Source organism: Pseudophryne corroboree, unplaced genomic scaffold (genome assembly GCF_028390025.1).
Source record: "Pseudophryne corroboree isolate aPseCor3 unplaced genomic scaffold, aPseCor3.hap2 scaffold_1551, whole genome shotgun sequence".
Lineage (NCBI taxonomy): Eukaryota > Metazoa > Chordata > Amphibia > Anura > Myobatrachidae > Pseudophryne > Pseudophryne corroboree.
The window spans coordinates 12074-26003 of NW_026968183.1; the positions used below are offsets into that span (position 1 = coordinate 12074).

General features: G+C 48.3%; 1 protein-coding gene across 1 annotated transcript in view; it reads left to right on the plus strand.

The window, feature by feature from the left end:
* Positions 1–5244: 5244 nt before the first annotated feature.
* LOC135000494 (basement membrane-specific heparan sulfate proteoglycan core protein-like) overlaps positions 5245–13930 on the plus strand; it is a gene marked incomplete at its 5' end in the record, with an annotated part of 28706 nt that continues 20020 nt past the window's right edge. The window contains 5 exons of the mRNA XM_063951508.1: positions 5245–5416; positions 5934–6056; positions 10959–11012; positions 11431–11506; positions 11611–11689. Coding sequence (XP_063807578.1) covers positions 5245–5416; positions 5934–6056; positions 10959–11012; positions 11431–11506; positions 11611–11689 — 504 coding nt within the window. The remainder of the gene's footprint in view (positions 5417–5933; positions 6057–10958; positions 11013–11430; positions 11507–11610; positions 11690–13930) is intronic.

The window sequence follows — 13930 nt, forward strand, 5'->3', positions numbered from 1 at the left end:
CAGCGTCACAGGGTCCCGGTCTCCTCTAGCAGGAGATACACAGTAGGGAATGTATATATTACACAGATAATGACACATCAGACATGTTACACCTGCAGCGTCACAGGGTCCCGGTCTCCTCTAGCAGGAGATACACAGTAGGGAATGTATATGTTACACAGATAATGACACATCAGACATGTTACATCTGCAGCGTCACAGGGTCCCGGTCTCCTCTAGCAGCAGATACACAGTAGGGAATGTATATGTTACACAGATAATGACACATCAGACATGTTACACCGGCAGCGTCACAGGGTCCCGGTCTCCTCTAGCAGGAGATACACAGTAGGGAATGTATATGTTACACAGATAATGACACATCAGACATGTTACATCTGCAGCGTCACAGGGTCCCGGTCTCCTCTAGCAGGAGATACACAGTAGGGAATGTATATGTTACACAGATAATGACACATCAGACATGTTACACCTGCAGCGTCACAGGGTCCCGGTCTCCTCTAGCAGGAGATACACAGTAGGGAATGTATATGTTACACAGATAATGACACATCACACATGTTACACCTGCAGCGTCACAGGGTCCCGGTCTCCTCTAGCAGGAGATACACAGTAGGGAATGTATATGTTACACAGATAATGACACATCAGACATGTTACATCTGCAGCGTCACAGGGCCCCGGTCTCCTCTAGCAGGAGATACACAGTAGGGAATGTATATGTTACACAGATAATGACACATCAGACATGTTACACCTGCAGCGTCACAGGGTCCCGGTCTCCTCTAGCAGGAGATACACAGTAGGGAATGTATATGTTACACAGATAATGACACATCACACATGTTACACCTGCAGCGTCACAGGGTCCCGGTCTCCTCTAGCAGGAGATACACAGTAGGGAATGTATATGTTACACAGATAATGACACATCACACATGTTACATCTGCAGCGTCACAGGGTCCCGGTCTCCTCTAGCAGGAGATACACAGTAGGGAATGTATATGTTACACAGATAATGACACATCAGACATGTTACATCTGCAGCGTCACAGGGTCCCGGTCTCCTCTAGCAGGAGATACACAGTAGGGAATGTATATGTTACACAGATAATGACACATCAGACATGTTACACCTGCAGCGTCACAGGGTCCCGGTCTCCTCTAGCAGGAGATACACAGTAGGGAATGTATATGTTACACAGATAATGACACATCACACATGTTATACCTGCAGCGTCACAGGGTCCCGGTCTCCTCTAGCAGGAGATACACAGTAGGGAATGTATATGTTACACAGATAATGACACATCAGACATGTTACACCTGCAGCGTCACAGGGTCCCGGTCTCCTCTAGCAGGAGATACACAGAGGGGAATGTATATGTTACACAGATAATGACACATCAGACATGTTACATCTGCAGCGTCACAGGGTCCCGGTCTCCTCTAGCAGGAGATACACAGTAGGGAATGTATATGTTACACAGATAATGACACATCAGACGTGTTACACCTGCAGCGTCACAGGGTCCCGGTCTCCTCTAGCAGGAGATACACAGTAGGGAATGTATATGTTACACAGATAATGACACATCAGACATGTTACACCTGCAGCGTCACAGGGTCCCGGTCTCCTCTAGAAGGAGATACACAGTAGGGAATGTATATGTTACACAGATAATGACACATCAGACATGTTACACCTGCAGCGTCACAGGGTCCCGGTCTCCTCTAGCAGGAGATACACAGTAGGGAATGTATATGTTACACAGATAATGACACATCAGACATGTTACATCTGCAGCGTCACAGGGTCCCGGTCTCCTCTAGCAGGAGATACACAGTAGGGAATGTATATGTTACACAGATAATGACACATCAGACATGTTATACCTGCAGCGTCACAGGGTCCCGGTCTCCTCTAGCAGGAGATACACAGTAGGGAATGTATATGTTACACAGATAATGACACATCAGACATGTTACACCTGCAGCGTCACAGGGTCCCGGTCTCCTCTAGCAGGAGATACACAGAGGGGAATGTATATGTTACACAGATAATGACACATCACACATGTTACATCTGCAGCGTCACAGGGTCCCGGTCTCCTCTAGCAGGAGATACACAGAGGGGAATGTATATGTTACACAGATAATGACACATCAGACATGTTACACCTGCAGCGTCACAGGGTCCCGGTCTCCTCTAGCAGGAGATACACAGTAGGGAATGTATATGTTACACAGATAATGACACATCAGACATGTTACACCTGCAGTGTCACAGGGTCCCGGTCTCCTCTAGCAGGAGATACACAGTAGGGAATGTATATGTTACACAGATAATGACACATCAGACATGTTACACCTGCAGCGTCACAGGGTCCCGGTCTCCTCTAGCAGGAGATACACAGTAGGGAATGTATATGTTACACAGATAATGACACATCAGACATGTTACATCTGCAGCGTCACAGGGTCCCGGTCTCCTCTAGCAGGAGATACACAGTAGGGAATGTATATGTTACACAGATAATGACACATCAGACATGTTACATCTGCAGTGTCACAGGGTCCCGGTCTCCTCTAGCAGGAGATACACAGTAGGGAATGTATATGTTACACAGATAATGACACATCAGACATGTTACACCTGCAGCGTCACAGGGTCCCGGTCTCCTCTAGCAGGAGATACACAGTAGGGAATGTATATGTTACACAGATAATGACACATCAGACATGTTACATCTGCAGCGTCACAGGGTCCCGGTCTCCTCTAGCAGGAGATACACAGTAGGGAATGTATATGTTACACAGATAATGACACATCAGACATGTTACACCTGCAGCGTCACAGGGTCCCGGTCTCCTCTAGCAGGAGATACACAGTAGGGAATGTATATGTTACACAGATAAAGACACATCAGACATGTTACACCTGCAGCGTCACAGGGTCCCGGTCTCCTCTAGCAGGAGATACACAGTAGGGAATGTATATGTTACACAGATAATGACACATCAGATATGTTACACCTGCAGCGTCACAGGGTCCCGGTCTCCTCTAGCAGGAGATACACAGTAGGGAATGTATATGTTACACAGATAATGACACATCAGACATGTTACATCTGCAGCGTCACAGGGTCCCGGTCTCCTCTAGCAGGAGATACACAGTAGGGAATGTATATGTTACACAGATAATGACACATCACACATGTTATACCTGCAGCGTCACAGGGTCCCGGTCTCCTCTAGCAGGAGATACACAGTAGGGAATGTATATGTTACACAGATAATGACACATCAGACATGTTACACCTGCAGCGTCACAGGGTCCCGGTCTCCTCTAGCAGGAGATACACAGTAGGGAATGTATATGTTACACAGATAATGACACATCAGACATGTTACACCTGCAGCGTCACAGGGTCCCGGTCTCCTCTAGCAGGAGATACACAGTAGGGAATGTATATGTTACACAGATAATGACACATCAGACATGTTACACCTGCAGCGTCACAGGGTCCCGGTCTCCTCTAGCAGGAGATACACAGTAGGGAATGTATATGTTACACAGATAATGACACATCAGACATGTTACACCTGCAGCGTCACAGGGTCCCGGTCTCCTCTAGCAGGAGATACACAGTAGGGAATGTATATGTTACACAGATAATGACACATCAGACATGTTACACCGGCAGCGTCACAGGGTCCCGGTCTCCTCTAGCAGGAGATACACAGTAGGGAATGTATATGTTACACAGATAATGACATATCAGACATGTTACATCTGCAGCGTCACAGGGTCCCGGTCTCCTCTAGCAGGAGATACACAGTAGGGAATGTATATGTTACACAGATAATGACACATCAGACATGTTACACCGGCAGCGTCACAGGGTCCCGGTCTCCTCTAGCAGGAGATACACAGTAGGGAATGTATATGTTACACAGATAATGACACATCAGACATGTTACACCTGCAGCGTCACAGGGTCCCGGTCTCCTCTAGCAGGAGATACACAGTAGGGAATGTATATGTTACACAGATAATGACACATCACACATGTTATACCTGCAGCGTCACAGGGTCCCGGTCTCCTCTAGCAGGAGATACACAGTAGGGAATGTATATGTTACACAGATAATGACATATCAGACATGTTACATCTGCAGCGTCACAGGGTCCCGGTCTCCTCTAGCAGGAGATACACAGTAGGGAATGTATATGTTACACAGGTAATGACACATCAGACATGTTACACCTGCAGCGTCACAGGGTCCCGGTCTCCTCTAGCAGGAGATACACAGTAGGGAATGTATATGTTACACAGATAATGACACATCACACATGTTACACCTGCAGCGTCACAGGGTCCCGGTCTCCTCTAGCAGGAGATACACAGTAGGGAATGTATATGTTACACAGATAATGACACATCAGACATGTTACACCGGCAGCGTCACAGGGTCCCGGTCTCCTCTAGCAGGAGATACACAGTAGGGAATGTATATGTTACACAGATAATGACACATCAGACATGTTACACCTGCAGCGTCACAGGGCCCCGGTCTCCTCTAGCAGGAGATACACAGTAGGGAATGTATATGTTACACAGATAATGACACATCAGACATGTTACACCTGCAGCGTCACAGGGTCCCGGTCTCTTCTAGCAGGAGATACACAGTAGGGAATGTATATGTTACACAGATAATGACACATCAGACATGTTACACCTGCAGCGTCACAGGGTCCCGGTCTCCTCTAGAAGGAGATACACAGTAGGGAATGTATATGTTACACAGATAATGACACATCAGACGTGTTACACCTGCAGCGTCACAGGGTCCCGGTCTCCTCTAGCAGGAGATACACAGTAGGGAATGTATATGTTACACAGATAATGACACATCAGATATGTTACACCTGCAGCGTCACAGGGTCCCGGTCTCCTCTAGCAGGAGATACACAGTAGGGAATGTATATGTTACACAGATAATGACACATCAGACATGTTACATCTGCAGCGTCACAGGGTCCCGGTCTCCTCTAGCAGGAGATACACAGTAGGGAATGTATATGTTACACAGATAATGACACATCAGACATGTTACATCTGCAGCGTCACAGGGTCCGGTCTCCTCTAGCAGGAGATACACAGTAGGGAATGATCTTCAGGCTGGACACGTGTCATATCTCCCCGGATGTAAGGATCTGATCTTCTTTCTTACAGTTTTCCATCAATGGGAAGAAAGTGGATATCTCCTACAGTTTCCTGGAGAGCCACACTATCAGTCAGTGCTACGATAACTCCCCGTGTGACCGGATGCCATGCTTGCACGGTGGGCGCTGTATGCCAACGGGAGAATATGAGTTCCAGTGTCTGTGCATCGACGGCTTCAAAGGTGAGACTGATAGTCGCCATCTACTTCCAGCCGTGACGTGTTACTATAAACCAGGAACCACAAACTCCAGTAACGTCTGCGGATAGGGATGTATACTGGTGCTGTAAAGGGCCCTACACACTTTGCGGTCCGCCACTGAGCTGCCCAACAGCAGATACGGCCGACGGGCGACCCGGCGGGGGGGCAGTGCCGGGGGGAGTGAAGTTTCTTCACTCACCCCGTCACCCGGCTCCATAGCAGTGCAGGCAAATGTGGACGAGATTGTCCATATTGGCCTCCATGCACAAGCGACGGGGCACCGGCGATGAACGAGCGCGGGGCCGCACATCTTTCATCGCTGGTGCCTCCACACTGAATGATATGAACGTTATCTCGTTCATATCTGTGATTATTATCGGCCGGTGTGTAGGGCCCGTGCGTCCCGATCAGCGTCGGCACTGAGATCCGGCTGCTGGGATCTCCCCCAGATCAGACTGTGCACAGAACTGCTGCCATCGATGTTTTCTGCATCTTCTAGGTGATCGCTGTGACTCACACGAGGATCGCTGCCAGATACACAACCCCTGCATCAATGGTGGCATCTGCAAGGACAATCGATGCCACTGCCCAGAGGGCTTCTCCGGAACGTTGTGTGAGCGAGGTGAGGAATACCCGCCGCGTAGCCCAGCAGGAGATACCAGTGACATGGGGGGTCTATGTACTAAGCCTGGGACCAGCCAATCCGCTCCTGACTGCTGCTGGTACGCTCTCTCCGTCCAACGCTTAGTACATAGACCCCTTAGTGGTGTACTGTAGATGAGATTCCGCGCGTGGTATATAAGATGACGCATAGAGCGGTCCCTCACTGTAGTCATGTAGTGATGTCATATCTGTATACCCTGCACTGTGCCGGCAGTGTACACCTTTCCATCACCTGTGCCGGCAGTGTACACCTTTCCATCACCTGTGTCGGCAATGTACACCTTTCCATCACCTGTGTCGGCAATGTACACCTTTCCATCACCTGTGTCGGCAATGTACACCTTTCCATCACCTGTGTCAGCAATGTACACTTTTACATCACTGGTCTCGGCAATGTACACCTCTCCATCACCTGTGTCAGCCATTACTTGTGCCGGCAGTGTACACCTTTCCATCACCTGTGCCGGCAGTGTACACCTTTCCATCACCTGTGTCGGCAGTGTACACCTTTCCATCACCTGTGCCGGCAGTGTACACCTTTCCATCACCTGTGCCGGCAGTGTACACCTTTCCATCACCTGTGCCGGCAGTGTACACCTTTCCATCACCTGTGTCGGCAATGTACACCTTTCCATCACCTGTGTCGGCAATGTACACCTTTCCATCACCTGTGTCAGCAATTTACACCTTTCCATCACCTGTGTCAGCAATGTACACTTTTACATCACTGGTCTCGGCAATGTACACCTCTCCATCACCTGTGTCAGCCATTACTTGTGCCGGCAGTGTACACCTTTCCATCACCTGTGTCTGAAATGTACACATTTCCATCACATATGTCAGCAGTTTACACTTCCATCATCTGTTTCAGCAGTGTACAAATTTACTTCACCTGTGTCGGCAATGTACACCTTTCCCTCACCTGTGTGAGCAATGTACACCTTTCCATCACGTGTGTCGGCAATGTACACTTTTCCATCACGTGTGTTGGCAATGTACACCTTTCCATCACGTGTGTCGGCAATGTACACCTTTTCTTCACCTGTGCCGGTAGTGTACACCTTTCCATCATCTGTGCCGTCAATGTACACCTTTCCTTCACCTGTGCCGGTAGTGTACACCTTTCCATCACCTGTGCCGTCAATGTACACCTTTCCATCACCTGTGTCGGCAGTGTACACCTTTCCTTCACCTGTGCCGGCAGTGTACACCTTTCCTTCACCTGTGCCGGTAGTATACACCTTTCCATCACCTGTACCGTCAATGTACACCTTTCCATCACCTGTGCCGTCAATGTACACCTTTCCATCACCTGTGCCGTCAATGTACACCTTTCCATCACCTGTGCCGTCAATGTACACCTTTCCATCACCTGTGCCGTCAATGTACACCTTTCCATCGCCTGTGTCGGCAATGTACACCTTTCCATCGCCTGTGTCAGCAATGTACACCTTTCCATCGCCTGTGTCGGCAATGTACATACTCCCATCACCTATATCAGAAATGTACACCTTCCCATCACCTGAGTCGGCAATGTACATCTTTCCATCACATGTGTCGGCAATGTACACCTTTCCATCACCTGTGTCGGCAATGTACACCTTTCCATCACCTGTGTCAGCAATGTACACCTTTCCATCACCTGTGTCAGCAATGTACACATTCCCATCACCTGTGTCAGCAATGTACACATTCCCATCACCTGTGTCGGCAATGTACACATTCCAATCACCTGTGTCGGCTATGTACACATTCCCATCACCTGTGTCGGCTATGTACACATTCCCATCACGTGTCGGCAATTTACACCTTTCCATCACCTGTGTCAGCAATGTACACTTTTACATCACTGGTCTGGCAATGTACACCTCTCCATCACCTGTGTCAGCCATCACTTGTGCCGGCAGTGTACACCTTTCCATCACCTGTGTCTGAAATGTACAATTTCCATCACATATGTCAGCAGTGTACACTTCCATCATCTGTTTCAGCAGTGTACAAATTTACTTCACCTGTGTCGGCAATGTACACCTTTCCCTCACCTGTGTGAGCAATGTACACCTTTCCAACACCTGTGTCAGCAATGTACACCTTTCCATCACGTGTGTCGGCAATGTACCCCTTCCATCACGTGTGTCGACAATGTACACCTTTCCATCACGTGTGTCGACAATGTACACCTTTCCATCACGTGTGTCGACAATGTACACCTTTCCATCACGTGTGTCGGCAATGTACACTTTTCCATCACGTGTGTCGGCAATGTACACCTTTCCATCATGTGTGTCGGCAATGTACACCTTTCCAGCAATGTACACCTTTCCATCAGCTGTGTCTACAGTGTACAAATTTACATCACCTGTGTCACCAATGTACATCTTTCCATCACCTGTGTCGGCAATGTACACCTTTCCATCACCTGTGTCGGCAATGTACACCTTTCCATCACCTGTGTCGGCAGTGTACACCTTTCCATCACCTGTGTCGGCAGTGTACACCTTTCCATCACCTGTGTCTGAAATGTACACATTTCCATCACATATGTCAGCAGTGTACACTTCCATCATCTGTTTCAGCAGTGTACAAATTTACTTCACATGTGTCGGCAATGTACACCTTTCCATCACCTGTGTGAGCAATGTACACCTTTCCATCACCTGTGTCGGCAATGCACACCTTTCCATCGCCTGTGTCGGCAATGTACATACTCCCATCACCTATATCAGAAATGTACACCTTCCCATCACCTGTGTCGGCAATGTACATCTTTCCATCACCTGTGTCGGCAATGTACACCTTTCCATCATCTGTGTCAGCAATGTACACCTTTCCATCACCTGTGTCAGCAATGTACACATTCCCATCACCTGTGTCGGCAATGTACACATTCCCATCACCTGTGTCAGCTATGTATACATTCCCATCACCTGTGTCAGCTATGTACACATTCCCATCACCTGTGTCGGCTATGTACACATTCCCATCACGTGTCGGCAATTTACACCTTTCCATCACCTGTGTCAGCAATGTACACTTTTACATCACTGGTCTCGGCAATGTACACCTCTCCATCACCTGTGTCAGCCGTCACTTGTGCCGGCAGTGTACACCTTTCCATCACCTGTGTCTGAAATGTACACATTTCCATCACATATGTCAGCAGTGTACACTTCCATCATCTGTTTCAGCAGTGTACAAATTTACTTCACCTGTGTCGGCAATTTACACCTTTCCCTCACCTGTGTGAGCAATGTACACCTTTCCAACACCTGTGCCAGCAATGTACACCTTTCTAACACGTGTGTCGGCAATGTACACCTTTCCATCACGTGTGTCGACAATGTACACCTTTCCATCACGTGTGTCGACAATGTACACCTTTCCATCACGTGTGTTGGCAATGTACACCTTTCCATCACGTGTGTCGGCAATGTACACCTTTCCTTCACCTGTGCCGGTAGTGTACACCTTTCCATCACCTGTGCCGTCAATGTACACCTTTCCATCACCTGTGTCGTCAATGTACACCTTTCCATCACCTGTGTCGGCAGTGTACACCTTTCCTTCACCTGTGCCGGTAGTGTACACCTTTCCATCACCTTTACCGTCAATGTACACCTTTCCATCACCTGTGCCGTCAATGTACACCTTTCCATCACCTGTGTCGTCAATGCACACCTTTCCATCACCTGTGCCGTGTACACCTTTCCTTCACCTGTGCCGTCAATGTACACCATTCCTTCACCTGTGCCGGTAGTGTACACCTTTCCATCACCTGTGCCGGTAGTGTACACCTTTCCATCACCTGTGCCGTCAATGTACACCTTTCCATCACCTGTGTCGTCAATGTACACCTTTCCATCACCTGTGTCGGCAGTGTACACCTTTCCTTCACCTGTGCCGGTAGTGTACACCTTTCCATCACCTGTACCGTCAATGTACACCTTTCCATCACCTGTGCCGTGTACACCTTTCCATCACCTGTGCCGTCAATGTACACCTTTCCATCACCTGTGCCGTCAATGTACACCTTTCCATCACCTGTGTCTGCAATGTACACCTTTCCATCACCTGTGTCGGCAATGTACACCTTTCCATCATGTGTCGGCAATGTACACCTTTCCATCATGTGTCGGCAATGTACACCTTTCCATCATGTGTGTCGGCAATGTACACCTTTCCATCATGTGTCGGCAATGTACACCTTTCCATCATGTGTGTCGGCAATGTACACCTTTCCATCGTGTGTCGGCAATGTACACCTTTCCATCAGCTGTGCCAGCAGTGTACACCTTTCCATCACCTGTGTCAGCAATGTACACATTTCCATCACCTGTGTCAGCAGTGTACACATTTCCATTACCTGTGTCAGCAGTGTACAAATTTACATCACATGTGACGGCAATATACATCTTTCCATCACCTGTGTCAGCAGTGTACACATTCCCATCACCTGTGTCAGCAGTGTACGCATTCCCATCACCTGTGTCAGCAGTGTACGCATTCCCATCACCTGTGTCAGCAATGTTTGCCTTTCCATCACCTGTGTCGGCAATGTACACATTTCCATCACCTGTGTCGGCAATGTACACATTCCCTCACCTATGTCAGCAATGTTTGCCTTTCCATCACCTGTGTCGGCAATGTACACATTTCCATCACCTGTGTCGGCAATGTACACATTCCCATCACCTGTGTCAGCATTGTACACATTCCCATCACCTGTGTCAGCAATGTTTGCCTTTCCATCACCTGTACCGGCAGAGCGCGCCATATCATCGTGTCCGTAGTGTGTTTTGTAGTTTAGATGCTTGGCTAAGTTTGTGTTGTTGTCTTAACGAGCTTATTTGCACTTGTACAGGCCCACCAGCTGCCAATCTGGATGACGGCGGGCACGAAGGGAGTGGGGGGAATGGTACTGTATGCACAACTTACTTTGTTATTTTACCTTTCTCTCTCTTTCCTATATGTGCCACTAGAAAGTGACTGGGATATTACGGTCTCTTAGACTGACCTGTATGGAGCGTGTCACTGATTATTTGAGGAGTCCCAGTGAATGTTCCGATGATGCGTTATTCTAGCCAGATAGTACCGTGATTAGGTATTGTTGTCACATAGTAATAACATAAAAACTCTACGTCACATGTATGCAGATACAGTATAAGATATTAGCTCTGTGGATGATTATACCTCCTTACCCCCATCTGGTACTGCTAGTGCTGGGATCGGCTATTAAGCCTTGCCTTGTGGACTTCCTACTGACTGGCTCATTAGGGTAACGTTCCTACACTCCAGCCAATCAGCTTCTCTTTCCATGTCCGCTTATTTTACAGACTCGCCAGGAGTTTACGGATCCTACTTCTCTGATGACTCTTTCATAGCCCTCCCAAGACCAATCTTCCCCAGGAGGTAGGAAGACCCCTCTATACAGATAGATATATATATATATATATATATATTATACACCTGCATCCACCTGCTATAGTAATAGCTGCAATGCTTTCTTGTTTCAGTCGCCCGGACGCTCCAGAAACCATTGAGCTGGAGGTCCGCACCACTTCTACACACGGTGTGATTCTGTGGCAGGGAATGGTGAGTGTCTATACAGCTCGCTTGTTATTCTGCGCACGGTGGGCCTAGCGCAGAGTTCTGCCGCCGGATATTGCAATCTATAGCACTGCGCATGCGCCACGGTGAGTATCTACATGCACATCTCAGCTGCATCTCCCATTGCGGCTTAGCGGGTGTTACTGGGGCTCACTTGTAAGATACGTGTGCCCTGGGCACGTAGACGGAGCTGCAGACTGTGCCACGTTGTGCGTACACAGAGATGTGGCTGATGTCAGACTGATCTCCTGCACGGAGGATAAGGCTGGTGGAAATGGGCGCTGTGACGGACAGAAGCTGCGTCCATAGGCAGACGGATAGGGGCGGCTCCATAGACGCTGGTGTCTCCGATTACAGCCGGATATTCGCATTGATTCGGCCGGACTCTTAATCCGGCCAATCAGCAGCGTTACACTCACACACCCTGCAGATGACCCCATTGGATGAGCCTTTGTCGTGAGAGTCTCTGCAGGATGAAGCTCCACGGGTCACTGGTTATTTGCCGCAGTGGGTTCAGTTGCGGGTGATTTGCTTGTGACATACGTGTGACTGATAACGGTTATGATTGTATGATACGATAAAACATGACGCAGTGATAATGTGCGTGATGGCGGTGTATACACTAATGACAGTATGTCCTGCATGTGAACAGTTGTATATATAGTGCAAATAGTAACTAAACCACTGTATTCATTCCATGCGGAGCGCTCTTCTATCTGCCACTTGTCACCTAACTGTATCTGCGCTCAGTAACAGCGATCTGCATAGCTCGCCAGTCTCTCCGCTCACTTCCTGTACTTATATCTGCGCTCGCCAACAGCGATCTGTGTATGTAGCTCGCCTGTCTCTCCGCTCACTTCCTGTACTTATATCTGCGCTCGCCAACAGCGATCTGTGTATGTAGCTCGCCTGTCTCTCCGCTCACTTCCTGTACTTATATCTGCGCTCACTAACAGTGATCTGTGTATGTAGCTCGCCTGTCTCTCCGCTCACTTCCTGTACTTATATCTGCGCTCACTAACAGCGATCTGTGTATGTAGCTCGCCAGTCTCTCTGCTCACTTCCTGTACTTATATCTGCGCTCACTAACAGTGATCTGTGTATGTAGCTCGCCTGTCTCTCCGATCACTTCCTGTACTTATATCTGCGCTCACTAACAGCGATCTGTGTATGTAGCTCGCCTGTCTCTCCGCTCACTTCCTGTACTTATATCTGCGCTCACTAACAGTGATCTGTGTATGTAGCTCGCCTGTCTCTCCGCTCACTTCCTGTACTTATATCTGCGCTCACTAACAGTGATCTGTGTATGTAGCTCGCCTGTCTCTCCGCTCACTTCCTGTACTTATATCTGCGCTCACTAACAGCGATCTGTGTACGTAGCTCGCCAGTCTCTCCGCTCACTTCCTGTACTTATATCTGCGCTCACTAACAGTGATCTGTGTATGTAGCTCGCCAGTCTCTCTGCTCACTTCCTGTACTTATATCTGCACTCACTAACAGTGATCTGTGTATGTAGCTCGCCTGTCTCTCTGCTCACTTCCTGTACTTATATCTGCACTCACTAACAGTGATCTGTGTATGTAGCTCGCCAGTCTCTCCGCTCACTTCCTGTACTTATATCTGCACTCACTAACAGTGATCTGTGTATGTAGCTCGCCAGTCTCTCCGCTCACTTCCTGTACTTATATCTGCGCTCAATAACAGTGATCTGTGTATGTAGCTCGCCTGTCTCTCTGCTCACTTCCTGTACTTATATCTGCACTCACTAACAGTGATCTGTGTATGTAGCTCGCCAGTATCTCTGCTCACTTCCTGTACTTATATCTGCACTCACTAACAGTGAACTGTGTATATAGCTCGCCTGTCTCTCTGCTCACTTCCTGTAATTCTATCTGCGCTCACTAACAGTGATCTGTGTATGTAGCTCGCCTGTCTCTCCGCTCACTTCCCGTAATTATATCTGCGCTCACTAACAGCGATCTGTGTATATAGCTCGCCTGTCTCTCTGCTCACTTCCTGTAATTTTATCTGCGCTCACTAACAGCGATCTGTGTATGTAGCTCGCCTGTCTCTCCGCTCACTTCCCGTAATTATAGCTCTGCTCACTAACAGTGATCTGTGTATGTAGCTCGCCTGTCTCTCTGCTCACTTCCTGTAATTTTATCTGCGCTCACTAACAGCGATCTGTGTATGTAGCTCGCCTGTCTCTCCGCTCACTTCCCGTAA